This window comes from Arabidopsis lyrata (assembly GCF_000004255.2).
Source record: "Arabidopsis lyrata subsp. lyrata unplaced genomic scaffold ARALYscaffold_8, whole genome shotgun sequence".
Lineage (NCBI taxonomy): Eukaryota > Viridiplantae > Streptophyta > Magnoliopsida > Brassicales > Brassicaceae > Arabidopsis > Arabidopsis lyrata.
In genome coordinates this window covers 4,335,494-4,350,623 of record NW_003302548.1, presented here as the reverse complement: position 1 = coordinate 4,350,623, position 15,130 = coordinate 4,335,494, and the positions used below count along the sequence as shown (strand labels likewise).

Below are 15,130 nucleotides of genomic sequence, written 5' to 3'. Positions count from 1 at the left end.
GAGAAGAATTATTATTGGAAGAAATTTGAGCTTTATTAAACGAAATGTTTTCATTTGATAACGATTTTAATGATGTGTCATGCTGAGAATAACCCAAAATGCTGAGGTGTCAGTTCTGAAGAGATCCTTAGTATTTATATTGTATTGATTAAATGTAAAATACTGTAAATTCTGAAAAAGTATTCTATTGATATCCTATTAAACTACTCATTTTCTATGCTTTATTTATGTAATCTTACTCCACTATGATTTTTAAGTTAAGATAGTATTCATATACTTATGACCATCAACAATATTAACACATCAAAATTCTTAAAAGAAATTTTATTTTACTCGATAAATGACTTTTGAATTTTTATTAGACATATATATATATATATATATATATATATTGACTTTTTATCATTATAATTTCAATCGCCGCGGTGGAGGTGCTCTACTACCACAACGTTTATGTTCTGGAATACAAGGTTGATTGAGAGTACTAACACCAACTGTATCCATAACATGTATCCTATACACGCAAATATTACGGCTTATGTCGCAATAAGCTGCATCACATTGGCAGTTTTGCCTGCATTCCTCATTTGTCACACAAAAATCTCCAACCGCAAGATTTTGTCCTTAAGATCACCAAAAAATATAAAAAGATTTGTAAAACATTAGTTTTGAAATTAAAATTTTAAAAGTACACTACAACTGATATTGAATGTATACTTTTATTTAATTTTAGTCTTTTTTTAGGTTCAATTCATTTCTAAAATGCTTTTTATTAACAAAGATTAGTTTCAACTTTCAACTATTGGTAATGAAATATGTAAAATTCTAGTGGTATATTTGAAAATGATATTGTTAGTAATATATATATATATATATATATATATATATATATATATATATATATACTTACGGAAGGCGACGACAAGAAGAGATGCTAATATGAGAACTTTAAATGAAATGTAATTCATTTTCTAAGAAAATGTTCTTTTGCTTTAGTGGTGAAGTTAAGTATTGCATTTCACCTCTTTTATAGTCTATTTATGGTCAAATGTAATATTTGTATGAAGATTTGACTTACCAAACTGATATATGTGTAATTATTTCAAGATTTGACTTACAAAAAATTGTTTTTTTTATCAAGATTTGACTTACCATTTACATGTGGAATTATTATATGTGTAATTATTTTAAAGTTTGAGTTTGACTTAGGGGGTGTTATTGGTTTGCGATTTAAATAGAGTTTTAATGACTTTAAACGTTGTGTAGAATCTGTTGTTATTCAATCAAGATTTTTTTAAAGTTTGTTAAAGTTTGGTGTTATTAATTTAAGATTTATAAAAATTAATCTAAAATCTTCATAAATCTGGAGTTATTGGATTCATACTTTTACAAAGTCATTAAAAATTTTGTGTTATTCAAATAATACAAAAGAATCTATGATTGTTAATGAATTAAATTATTATGTTATTGGTTTATGACTTTCTATACTTTTCTTCACAAAATAAAGTCATGAAAAGTATCATCAAAATAGAGAGATTGTTTTATAAACTTTACAAGATTATGAAATACTAATTAACAAGATTATAAAAAACTCTCGAAAACTCTCTAGCAATAGTTTAGAATCTTTCATCTGTTTACTTTCTGTGATTTTGTTAAAATCATCAAAATTCTTTGTAAATAGGAACCACTAATACTCCCAAATATAATTATTACGTCAAACTGGTCCAAGTTATTGATTTTACGTCAAAAATTGATATTCTCTATATTTATAATTGTCTGTAATAATGCAAAACAAGTAGATGACTCCAATTTTTTTTTTTTTTTTCTTAAACTGATATAAAATTTAGAACTCCAACAACAACAAAATTTTTATCCATTTTATATCAATTTACGAAAAGTAAAAAACTGGAGTCATCTACTTGTTTTGCAATGTTAGGCCATACGCAGTGCAGCACTCTTAGGGGGGGTGTTAGTATTAAAATAAAGAGATTTAATGGAAAAGTTGGAGAATATACAGTTTGGGATGTTATCCCACACCCGGATGTGAGCATTAAAAAAATGAAAAATATTACATATCTCTATATCTCTCTCTATCTCTTTCTCTTTCTTTCTTTTCTCTTTCTTTACTTATAATAATAAACTAGGTCCGGATCCGCACGTACGTGCGGGATTTTATATTATAAGATATGTATTATATAACATATAGTCAATACATTTGTGTTAATATAGTATGTAAGTAAATGTTTTTTTTTTTGTTTCTTGTGTTAATTAGTTAATAGAATAGATACAATAATATTAGAAACTTAAAGTGAAGATGTTTTTTCTGTGTTTAAAATAAAATTTGGTACATAACTTTGTTTTTTTTTTTATTGGTTTTTAAAGTTTGAAAATTTTAGATCAGTAAGAATGTAGTAATTTGTGTATGGTGAATGATTGGATAGCTTTGTTTGGTTTTGTTGAATTATTTAGAAATTTGCAAAAGTGGTGTGTTTTATTTTGAAAGATTGAATTTTGATTATGCTTTTTACAGAATATTTTTTTCTTAAATTATAAAATTATTTATTTTTTGAAACAAAATTATTGTTTGTAATTTGTTGCAATGTTAATTTATGTAAACGATTGACCCAAAGCAAAACCTTTTCATGGCCCATAAATGAATAACAAATCTATTGTATTTGGGCTGGAATTATTGTAGGCCCATTTAAAATAGTATTGAAATCGATCCACGGTTTCGTTTATTTGTTTATATTTAATATATTGATTCTCTTTTTCTTTCTTTTTTGGACAAATTATTGTCGAACGAACAATATGTGTCTTATCGCAGAACATTTAACGAAAACCTACAAATCAGAAGATGATACGATCTTTGAATCAATGACAAAAATTGTCGATAATCAACCTATTACGTCTTCGTTTATCAAATTTTCATCTCAGATTTGGAATTCTACAGAGGTAAGGTTTTTAAAGATTCTTCTTCAATCATTCTATTTCTAAAATTTTCCGATTCGATTTACAATCTTTGAAATTCTGTGTTTTAATAGAATCTTGGACAATGACTGTGAATAACCCAAACTTGCATGTGTGAGTATTGTCAATTATATTTATTGTTTAGATCCGAATTTGATTTTCTGAATTTTTTGTGTTCAACCGGGTAACTCAATCTATCTACATGAATCTTGAAAGCGTTGGAGTTAATAGAGTTTAAAATTGGATTGCGTATAGATTTTGACAATTGATTTTGTTTCCTGATAAGTGTTAACATTTAATTTGTTCCTAAATTGATTTCAGATAATTATAAAGATGATGATTTTGCCCAATGAAGACGATGTACAAAGATAAGTTTTCTGTTACGGCTCTATTCAAACAAATAATGTTTTTAATATATATGATGCTGATGATACAAAGTTCCATGTTTACAAAGAAGTAAAAAATTTCGAGTTTTAGTCTTTTAAAGAAGGCAAATTTGATGTCGTTTAGAAGCCATAACAGAATCTGGAAGCAATGTTAAAGGTTAGTGAGTTGTTAAGGATTCAAATTTGGTTTAATCCATAATAATATTTAGCTATTGTCACTGTTTCTGAATTAGTAGAATTGTAGAAGATATCATTACTTTTGTCATTGTATGTTTTAAAACTTGACAAAATTTTCCTTTTTGTTTGTTCAATGTATAGTGAGATCTCAATTGATAGAAATTTTTTTTGTTTATTAGATTTACCTACTTTTTTTGAGTTTAAGTTAAGGTAGATCATATATAGTACATAGTTTTGCCCTAGTATGTTAAAAACAAAGTAGTAATTTAGAGATTAGAGGTAGTAAAATTTATTGTATTGTTTCATAAGTATTTTTAAATTTAAACTTGTTTATAACAAAATTAATGTGTTAAGGTGAAGCATCATTTGCAAGTAACATAAGAATATGGAGAAGGGAAGAGAAATGTTGTCATTGGACTTATCCAGAAATCTATACGTAAAAAGGTTAGTGGGAACATTATTTTTACATTAGTGTTTCTATTCATATTTTCTTGGTATGTTAAATTGAAAGTAGAATATAATAGATTCAAACTACTTAACTTTCTGAAAAGTTGCTTGGTATTCAGTTTTCACCTTTACAGCTACTGATTATGAAATAGTTGACATAATTTTACTTACGAAAACCTGTTACTTTTGTTATACAAAGTAATTCTGTTTTAAATATAACGTTTGAGATTTTGGAGAAAGAAAATAAATCAGTAAAATAACACTTAGTTCATGATGTTGTAACGTTTCTGAAATGTAGGCAAGAAAAAGGAAAAAACATTGCTTCTCTTCAAATCTATGATCTGGATAATTCTCTGTTTTTCTGAAAAACATTGCTTCCCATGTTTTAACTGTAAATCATAAAGAACAAAAATAGTTAGAGTAGAAGTGAATTAGTAAAGAACCAAAATTAGATGAGAGAGGAAATATTTATTGATACCTATTACATAAAATTTGTGCTAAACAGCATAGCCATTTTGTTTAAACTATAAAAGAAGATGAAAAATGCAAAAAAGCTTTGAATGATTGTGAGTTCTGAAATGTCAATCGAGAAGAGTATATATACTATTAACAGATAGGGCTATAGTTTTTAGGGTTAACCATTGAATAATTGAGAATATATTTACGTATCAGAATTTAAAACAAACCTTAATCGAATATGCTCGATTTGATAGGATTCACATATTGTGTTATTGTTAAATTAGGCAAATATAATAAATGAGATTAGATCTTTCTGAAAACAATGAAATCGAAAATTGTATGTGTTCCTTATATTTTCTGATTTAATTGGTATCTTTCTTAAAAACACTCGTGCAAATATTAGTTGATTTATCTTTTATTTGTATTTATCTTCAAAGATTAGAATTCGGAAGTATTAAGATTTGTTAGTTATACAAATTACCAAAAAAAAGATTTGTTAGTTATACAGATTATAGAATTCTCTTTAAATCATAACTAATATTTTTGGCAATTGCTTTCTTTAACAGATACAAAATATCTCGGAGTGCAATATTTGGCATCACATTGAATATTAACCCTCACAAGGATCGAATTTTATATCAACGTCCGGATCCGTATTAGAAGCCCAAGATCCATCTGGTAGCTCGACACCCGTTCATAGGGTCCGCGTGTTTATCCGGAAAAATACCCAGGATCCGCGTTTTTTTTAATGTGTAATTGTCGAGTTTAACCTTAAACGAAATCTTTTTGTTTACTCTTACAAATTAAAAATTCTAATGGCATTCCTTGTAATATTCTACCCTTCATAAGGTTATTTTATATCTAATGCTTCCCAATTAATAGTATAGATAATTTTTCACACTCATACTAACATATATGCCATTGTGTATGGTCTTACAGACAATCTATACTATTAATTGGGAATCACTAGATATTAAATAAACTATTAATTGGGAATCACTAGATATTAAATAACCTTATGAAAGGTAAAATATTACATAATATGCCATTAATTTTTAGTGCTTTTAAATAAATTCATTAATAGTCCAATAGTAATCATTTTTTTTTTCGTCTGAATGATTCATAAGATAAAAGAACACAAAGTTCACAATTACAAAAGGGACCGAGGGCAATCAAACTACAGAAACTCATTACAATTAAGTAAAGCATTTATCAAATTCAAACACATTCTGAAGCCAAAAAGGGTAGCCTTGAGCTACATATGATTGCGATCGGTCCTCCATTGTGACACTCTTTGCTATTAGGAAAGCACCTTGATTAGCTTTGCGGTCCTCTAAAGCAATTTTCCAAAAAGGGCTGTAGGAAAGGGCGAGAATGAGAGCTTCGGATTGAGCTTTGAAGCTAGGCCATGCCGCAGGTCTAGAAATAGCACCTACAATCAACTTGGACTCCACAGCAAAAACAACACGAGGCACATGTAAGCTTTTCATACTCTCCATAGCCCATAGACAACCTTGTAAGTCAGCCTCATCTTTAGACAAAGATTGCCCAAAGGAATGTCTGCTATGGAGGAAGACATTACCAAAAGAGTTTCGAAGAACCCAAGCCACACCACACAAACCTTGAATTTTGTCCCAAACAGCACTTACATTACACTTTAGCCACGGTTTTGCAGGAGGGCGCCAATTGGCAGTTTGAGAAAGCACAATAGATGAAGAACTGTTCTCATGCAAGGCGTCAAACTCCTGGGCTAGAAACCATTCATCAGAGTCCTCTTTAATCTTCTCCATCAAGTTAGAAATTGAGAAAACCTTACTTTCAAAGACCATATTGTTTCTGGTTTTCCAGAGAAGCCAAAAAATCCAGGGAAGAGACCTTCTGGTTTGAAGTTGAAGCCGATTTTCTTTGGCCAGCGAGAGAACTAAGTGCATATTCTGGTAAATGGAAGACTGATCAAACCCGTCTTCAGGAAAAGGGAAACCTGATAATGCCCAAACTTGCCTAGCCAACGGGCAGGCAAACAGGATATGGTTAGTAGACTCACCTTCAGCTCCGCAAATCTGACATCTCAGGTCCACTTTCATACCTCTGGAGATAAGAGAATCTGCCACCGGGACTGCGCCACTAACAACCTTCCAAATGAAAATCTTGATTTTAGAAGGAGCTAATAATTTCCAGATTTGATCCTTCAGACCGTTTAAAGAGGGCAGCTGAGAGGCAAAACTGATCTCCTCTTTCTTGTACTCCTGACAAGCCAACCAATAACCAGATCTAACACTATAATCCCCACTTTTGTTGTGTTTCCAGCTGAAAAAATCTGGGGAAGAAGTAACAGGTTTAATTTTGAGAATGATTTCAACATCTCTAGGAAAGAAATGCTCATCCAACAAACCCGGATCCCATGTTCTTGTCTCCTGGTCAATGAGATCCTTAACAGAGAGCTCCAGGTCCACAAGGATATTTTTCATAAGAGGAGCGCGCATCCGGATGTCATCAAGCCATAAGGTAGTCCAAACCTTCAAAGAAGCTCCATCACCAATCATTTGTTTCAGACCCAACTGCAGAAGTTCACGGCCATACAAGAGACTTCTCCAAGCAAAAGATGGTCTATTCCCAGCGACAGCATGAAGGAGAGAAGTTTCCTGAAAATATCTGCTCTTTAAGAATCTGGAAAATAGACAGTCATGAGCCTGCAAACATCTCCACGCTTGCTTGGCCAATAAAGCTTGGTTAAAAAGAGCAAGATCTTTAAAACCAAGACCACCTTGCTCCTTAGTCAAACACATTCTGTCCCATGCAATCCAATGTATCTTTCTCTGATTCTCTAAAGAACTCCACCAAAAAGCAGACATAGCGCTAGAAAGAGATTCACATGTACCTTTTGGAAGCCTAAAACAAGACATGGCATAAACAGGCATAGCCATTGCCACTGTCTTGAGAAGAATTTCTTTTCCACCAAGAGAAAGAGTCTTTGCAAACCAGCCTGAAAGCCTATTTTTTAGCTTCTCATGAATGTAATCAAGCATGTCTTTTTTAGATCCGCTAAAACATTCAGGCAAACAAAGGTAGGAACCAGCACCACCTTCAGAATTAATCCCAAGAGCTGTTTTGACCCGCGCTTTTACATCCTCAGAAATCTTGGTACCAAAAGTGACAGAAGACTTGTCCTTGTTAATGTACTGTCCCGTCGCTTTACCATATATTTCAAGAATATTGTGAATAACAGCAACTTGAGCCTCAACCGCCTTGCAAACAAATAAAGTATCATCTGCAAATAAAAGATGATGGATCGATGGACCATCATCAGAAAACTGCATACCATTGATAAGACCTTGTTGCTCTGCTCTGTTCAGCAAATGAGTTAATCCCTCCGTGCAAAGCACAAACAAGAAAGGGGAAAGAGGATCTCCCTGACGAAGACCACGTTGAGGGACAACAAGACCATGAGGTTGTCCATTAATCAACACCGTGTAAGAGACAGTGGAGACACAAACCATCACCATCTCAACCCATCTAATATCAAAACCCAAGGCCAATAGGAGAGAGCGCAGGTAGCTCCACTCAACTCTGTCGAAAGCTTTGGACATGTCGGTTTTGATAGCCATATATTCCTTTGCCATTGTATCATGAGTTCTCAGAGCGTGAACAGCTTCATGAGCAATAATGATGTTGTCTGAAATCAATCTCTCCTCAATGAATGCTGATTGAGTTGGTGAAACCAGAACATGCAATAAAGGTTTCAGTCTTGAAACCACAATCTTGGAGATTACCTTGTAAATGACTGAACATAGGCTAATAGGTCTTAAATCTGACATGAGGAGAGAGGAAACCTTTTTTGGGATCAAGGCAATCTGAGTGAAATTCCATTCCCTTTGAAAGACTCCATCATAAAAAAACCTTAAGACCTCAGTAGTGAGCTGTTCCCCCACAATATCCCAATACTGTTGAAAAAAGAGGCCAGTCATGCCGTCAGCCCCCGGAGCACTAGCAGCTTTGATTGAGAAGACTGCCTCTCTAACTTCATCTTTAGAGACTTTAGCCAAAAGCAGCTTGTTCATATCAACAGAAACTCTAGGTATGAAACCCTCAAAAAGCTCAGAAGGATTAGCAGGATAAGATGAAGAGAAGAGAGCTTGAAAGTAAGAGGCAGCCACATCACCTTTCGACGCTTCAGACCTGTGAATAATTCCTGCATCATCTTTCAACTCTGCTAAACCGTTCCTAGACCGATCAGCTTTTACAGAAGCATGGAAATACTTAGTATTTCTGTCTCCTGAGTTTTGCCATTTTTTCCTGCACTTCTGTTTCCAAAAGCTTTCTTCTTCTCTATGAGCAACAACCATCTCTCTATGGAGCCAGGACATTCTATCAAAGGAAGGATGAAGGGAAGAGTGCTCAATCTCAATATCCCTCTGAATCAAATTAATCTTCTCTTTTGAGTTGGTTTCATTGACCCTCTTCCAATTGCTCAATGCCTTCCTGCATCTTCTTAAACTTTCAGAAACAGAAGTACCAAACATAGAACCAGAGGCATTCCATGCTTGTTTAACTGATTCGTAAACCATAGGCTGATGGAGCAATCGTTTGTCAAATCTGAAGGAGCCTCTATAAGAATCTTGAGAAGACAAAAGATAAAGCAAAACGGGTCTGTGGTCTGATCCTTTTTTCTCCAAAAATTTCTGATTTGACACCGGGAAAAGATTGAACCACTCTTTATTACCAAAACATCTGTCAAGCTTACACTGTATCCACATATCTCCTCTCCTACCACCCCATGTGAAGCTATTTCCGGAGCTAGGAAGCTCAATCATACCACAAACTTCAAGCATATTAGAGAAATCAACAAAAGAGCTCTCGCTTCTTCTAGGACCGCCAATCTTTTCTCCATTGTGGAGAATCTCGTTGAAATCACCAAAAATGCACCATGGCGCAACCCGTTGCAAACCAATCCGAGTGATTCTTTCCCAAACAATATGTCTCAGCTCGCTTCGTGGGTTACCATAGACACCAGACACAAAAAACTTGCGATCACCAAACCCAACTTCCATATCCAAAAGATTTTTATCAAAAGACAAAAAATCCACTGAGATGCCTTTTTTCCAAAATAAAGCAAGGCCACCACATCTTCCAATCGGATCCACCGTGAAAACTCTATCATAACCCAACCAAACTTGAATATCTACAATAACATTCCTAATATTCATAGTCTCCATCAAGAACAAAATCTCCGGGAAGTGTTTTTTACGCATTTCCAAGAGACGTTGAACTGTCAAGTCTTGAGGCCGCCCCAATCCTTGACAGTTCCAGCACATCATGCTCATTAAATGGTGGACAGTCCCTCAATTGGGACTACCTCGGGTTTTTTGCGCCTTGCGACTTTGTTTGATTCTTCTTCAACCATAAAACCTTTCCTTTTTTCTTGGACACCTACAATAAGACCTTCCTTTTTTGCTGAGCTGCCACTCTGTACTTGAGACCCCACACCCTTCAGAGATCTTTTGCTGATGTGAGGTCGTTTTCTTGTTTTGCTTTTTCTCTGTTTTGTCCCGGATGTACCAACTTCAAAGAAACCAGGGACATGTTCCATTGAACAAAATAGAGAGGAAGAAGAATCCTCAGAGTAGTTCACCAAAACAGTTCCTTTATCTCCATAAGCAGCTTGACCAACCAAACCAGAGGAAGCCATAATCTGTTCCTTGTTAAACAGTAAAACGTTTGTAGAAGCAGATGGGGAAACTGGAGATTCATAACCAAAGACATTTCCACGCTCTTTATTGTAGTCACAAGAAACCAAGGGAGCAGGTTCCAATCGTAAGACAGTCTTTTGTACCATTGGATCCTTTTCAGCATCTGCTACTGAAATTTTAACCCTTTCCTCTCTTATCTTGCGTTCTTCACCTTCAGCCACAAGAATATATTGTCGCATTCCTTCAAGAACACCGGATCTATACGGGGGCGACCCATGATAGGATGGATACCAACTTGATCTTCTCTAAGGACACCAAAAAGAGGGTCGGATTCTTTTAGTACAGGAGGCGGTGTCTGCTTAACAATTTTTTTTCCCATTCTTCTCTCAAATGCTTGATCTTGTCTTTGTTTAATAAGAATGGGACATACGTCTTGCTCGTGCGTAAGCCTTTGACAATGGTAACAACGTTTCTGGACTCGTTCATAGTGGAACAAAATGGTTGCAGTTTTCCCTTTTGGAAGATTGACCACCTTTGATTTCCTGAGAGGCTTGGAGACATCAAATCTGACCTTAACTCTGACGAATTCTTGACCCTGGGGCTTGTCCGGATCGAAGATTAACTCTTTAACCTGTCCAATAAGCTCACCCAACAACATAATCGCATCTCTAGTGTAGTAGTTTACCGGAATATTACGGATTTGGACCCATAGCGGAATGAATTGTAGTGAGTCCTGTGGGGGAGTTTCAGTCCAACGTATAATAGCTATAGACCATTCGTTGAATGTGTGAGCACCCTTCTCCATGATTTCCACTAAATCATGCTCAGTACGAAAGATGAATTGGAATTTTTCATTTGACAAAGCCACTCCTCTGATTCTGTCACTCTTTTGCCATTTCCTTGGCATATTCATAATCAACTTAGACATACTCTGGTGGTCAGGGTTCAGCAAACGCCCCACCACACTCAAAGAATTCTTCTCGCAGCAACTGTATTGTGGCAAATCCGGCATGTCGAAAGGTAGATCCTCCTCATCAAGAGACAAGGCCATCAACGCTCTATCCATAGCCGCAGACATCACAATCTAAACAGGAACAGAACTTATAATCACGGGAAAGAAGAGACAACACCAACTGAGCAGCCAAAACGAGAGACCGACGATAGCAACAGAGAGAACTTGAAGCCGCCGAAGAAGCACCAAACAGCAACCGACGAAATTAACACTGAGCTTTGTGACCCGACTGAACAGCAACTGAGCTTCACGACCCGACTGAACAGCAACCGACGAAAACAACACCGAGCTGAGAGCTTCCCGAAACCACCGCAGCAACAAACCCAAAGATAGCCGATCAATCGAGACAGATCGAAGGTAGGGAAGAAAAAGAGGACTGTAGCTACAGTGAATGATGAGAAAGGAGGCAGAAACCCTAGAAACCAGAAGAGATTCGCACAATTACTTGAGTTTTGTGAATAAACGGTGAGATTAGAGCTTAGGGAAAAGTGTTTCCAGCCAAATACTCTATCTTCTATAGCTTGGAATACTCTATCAGAAGAAGAGGGTCTTGAGCCCAAATATGGGAAACTTTTGATTTTTTTTTTTTTTTCCTGTCTGTGTTTCTTCTAGTCCAATAGTAATCACAAAATTAATATATTTAAATAAAAATAGTAAAATTGTTTTAAGTAATTATTAGTTTCCAAAAAATTAAACCCACTTTCTCTCTCTTATTAATTATGGACGAAAATTTAAATTTAATTTCTAAAAAATTGTTAACCAATGAGAATTGAAAAACTAAGATTTGACATCCAACTAAGATTTTATCTAAACCAATCCTAATAGACTATTTTATATCAAAAATAAAAATAAAAATAATATCATTTGAGTTCAAAATTAAAAACACTATCGTTTAAAATATTTTATCAATGAGAGATTTTAAGATTGAATTTGAAATTTCATTAAAAAAAATTTATATACAAATATTTTTAAGATTCAGTTTTGTTATAATATTTTCACAAATTTTGAAATATAAAACGAATTTTATTTCACAATTTCTAAAAAATGATATTAGATATTAACGAATATTTATATTAACTATGAAATAAACTCAAATAATAGTAAATTTAAAGTAATTATCATTATGGTATTCGTTTAAAGCAAGTTTCGGAAATATCTAAACAATAAATTGTACATATTAATTTTGAAATATTTGTATTTTATTTTTTACTTTTCAACTGAATCTTCCTTAAATAAATCCATAATAAAGTGCACACCGGGTTTCAAAATAATGTAAACTAATTATATATTTTGCATTCAAAAAAAATTATGCAGCAATAGCATATTTCTTTTATAGATGTATCTCAAATTTTTATTTTTAGTTCAAAAATCGAATTAATTATGATTAACCAATGAAAAGAAGAATATGCAAAATTTAGCTAAGGAAAGAAACATTATGAATTTGGTAAAATATACTTGTAGCTTTAACAACATACATATTAATCCGAAAAACTCACATTATATATTGTATTTAAAGGTAAGCAAACAAGAATTTGGAACATGATTTTAATGGAATGAAATGAGAATATAAATTACGAGACGGGATGGGAGGGGAACATAAACTAAAAATCAAACTAAATACCCAACTGGTATGAGTTCGGGTTATGAGCACAATATAAAACAAATTTTTTTACACATATAACCCTGCACGTACAATTTCAGTTACACATATTCTATTTATGACGGATACAAGACCGTAATATTTTATTTCACGTATACGAGATGGGTTACGGGACAGAGAATTTATGACAGATACAGGACGGAACAGGTTTCTCATTCCAAAATAGTTACGCCTGGCTAATATACATGGAATAACCCAAACTAAAACCGAATCCATATCCTATTTAACACATGTAATCAAACTGTAACAAATATTTTAATTATAGTTTAGAAAATAGAAAGGTAACATCACTTAACTTTTGAAATTAAATTATATCTTAATTTTTATTTTTAAATATAATTTCGCACGTACGTGTAAGTCCGGATCTTAAATGTAAGTATTTACTAACGCACCTGAATTTTGTTTATTACTCAACTTTATAATCTATACCATTACTAAGTTCCCTAACACAACGAAATATTTTCTATTTTTAAAATCGATATTACAATTTCTAAAAAAGTATCTTTGCACATACATGTGGATCCAGATCTAATATACTAAAATATATCACAAAAAAACAAAATAATCTATATTGAATTAAAATTTATTAGAAGTTTTTTTTTTAAATATGAAATCCTGCACGTACGTGCGGGTCAGAATCTAGTTATAAATATAAAGAATAATGAACTTATTTTTTTTGTCTAGTTACTAATAAAATGTTTTTTAATTTTGTCCAAAAAATTGGCCCCAAAAATAATAAAAATATAGGAAAAATTCAAGCCGAGACTTCCTCTACTTTTATCCATGACCAAATCTAGTTGTATTTCTAATTTTTTTTTTTTTTTTTTGACAACTTTGGATCGACAAAGCCCGATCCATACCTAATCCCTATTACACGGGATAACGCGACTTAGTAGAGTCGAACTCCGGTGGGGAAGACAGAGTCGAATGGACTTAACCACTTGACTAAAGACACATCCCCAGTTGTATTTCTAATTATTTTACAAATATGTGAAAAAAATGAATCGTTTGAGTGGTAAATATAAAATTTTAGTAGCTGTCAAACAGAAATATGATAAGAATTAGTATTGGAAGCAGTACCGTCATTTCTTTCTACCGTTACCTCTTTTTAAATTACCAGCTAAAAACTCTTATTGCTTTATTATACAGATCAATAAGACTCGAAACGTAAAATATGTCACTAAAAGGAATAGTAACTGCATATGCTATATTTTTTATTAATCATCATGATCTAATGACATATCAAAGGATGCTCTCAGATAATCTCACTATTATCAAATATGTAGTTTCGAAAAATAACTAAGACCATCAATCGGTCGATTTCATTCCAAAAATAGATTCGTGCTCGAATCATGATCATAAGATCACTGCAATATATAATTTCTTTTCATACATACTAATTATTTCTTATACTTTGTCACTTTCGTTAGAAATGATCATGTATCACTCACTTCTTCTTGCCCTTCTTAGGCTTCTCTTCTTCCTCAAGGAGCTCCTCCAAAACACTATCATCCAAATACTCAAATTCAAAAACTTCCCTAGAAGAAGAAGAAGCGGAGGCAGAGGAGGAGGAGGATCCAGCCATAGCGGTGGAAGAAGAGCCGCCAGTACTCCCCATGTTATACTCATGAGGGAAGTTTAGAATTGCGGACTGGCCTCTCATGGAGTAGGCTGCTTGGTCATAGGCTCTAGCCGCTTCTTCCGCTGTATCGAACGTTCCAAGCCACACACGTTCACCGTGCTTCCTCGAATCTCGTATCTCCGCTGCATATTTTCCCCAAGGCCGTCTCCGAACTCCCCGGTACTTTCCATGCTCGGCTCCGCCACCACGACCTCCTTGATCCATAGATGTATGTGTTTATGTATATACGTGTTTTTTCGTGTGTCGGTGTGTGTATAGGCTTGAAAATGTTGAACAATCAACAAGGATTGTTCTTGCGCTTTGTGTTATCTCATAAACGTGTTTATGTGTTTTTCTGTTGCATGTGTTTGACGGGAAATTTATAGGCAGGGAAACAAATGTGGGTCCTAATTAGAAACCTAATATTCGGCCCTCGAGAATATAACTCCATTGAGATCTTAATTTTTTCATAGGCAGTTGAAAATTCATCTTTTAGATCCTATTTAAATTCAAAGAAATTCTAAAGCTTCTGGATTCGTGGTCATGTTTACAGGTAACTACATTTGGTTTATTTTGTAAGTAATTATTTACAATAATATATACAAGTATATTGGGTATATAGAAATTGTTTACAACCACATGTATATATTTCGGACTATTGCCGGGACAGGTTGGAGAAAATAACATAAGCTCGGGTCAGAATCGCTGGAAATT

General features: G+C 33.7%; 2 protein-coding genes and 1 long non-coding RNA gene across 4 annotated transcripts; 1 reads left to right on the top strand and 2 right to left on the bottom strand.

The window, feature by feature from the left end:
* Nucleotides 1-364: 364 nt before the first annotated feature.
* Nucleotides 365-1,144, bottom strand: LOC9299729 (putative defensin-like protein 254). Its single transcript, XM_002863607.2, has 2 exons — nt 911-1,144; nt 365-623 (listed from the first exon to the last, which is right to left on the bottom strand). The coding sequence occupies exons 1-2, from the start codon at nt 966-968 to the stop codon at nt 406-408; spliced, it is 276 nt and encodes a 91-aa protein (XP_002863653.1). The 5' UTR covers nt 969-1,144; the 3' UTR covers nt 365-405.
* Nucleotides 1,145-2,600: 1,456 nt separating this feature from the next.
* Nucleotides 2,601-5,315, top strand: LOC110225714. Of its 2 annotated transcripts, XR_002329929.1 has the most exons (5): nt 2,601-2,952; nt 3,042-3,081; nt 3,289-3,510; nt 3,885-3,974; nt 5,003-5,315. It is a non-coding gene; the product is annotated as an uncharacterized LOC110225714 (long non-coding RNA). The 2 variants fall into 2 exon arrangements; XR_002329928.1 differs by lacking the exon at nt 3,042-3,081.
* Nucleotides 5,316-13,957: 8,642 nt separating this feature from the next.
* Nucleotides 13,958-14,844, bottom strand: LOC9301501 (ethylene-responsive transcription factor ERF096). Its single transcript, XM_002863606.2, has one exon. The coding sequence runs from the start codon at nt 14,639-14,641 to the stop codon at nt 14,243-14,245; it is 399 nt and encodes a 132-aa protein (XP_002863652.1). The 5' UTR covers nt 14,642-14,844; the 3' UTR covers nt 13,958-14,242.
* Nucleotides 14,845-15,130: the final 286 nt, after the last annotated feature.

Coding starts and splice junctions, on each gene's coding strand:
- LOC9301501 (XM_002863606.2), bottom strand. CDS start 14,641: ATGGATCAAGGAGGTCGTGGTGGCGGAGCCGAGCATGGAAAGTACCGG.
- LOC9299729 (XM_002863607.2), bottom strand. CDS start 968: ATGAATTACATTTCATTTAAAGTTCTCATATTAGCATCTCTTCTTGTC. Junction 624..910: donor TCTTCTTGTCGTCGCCTTCC/GTAAGTATATAT, acceptor GGTGATCTTAAG/GACAAAATCTTGCGGTTGGA.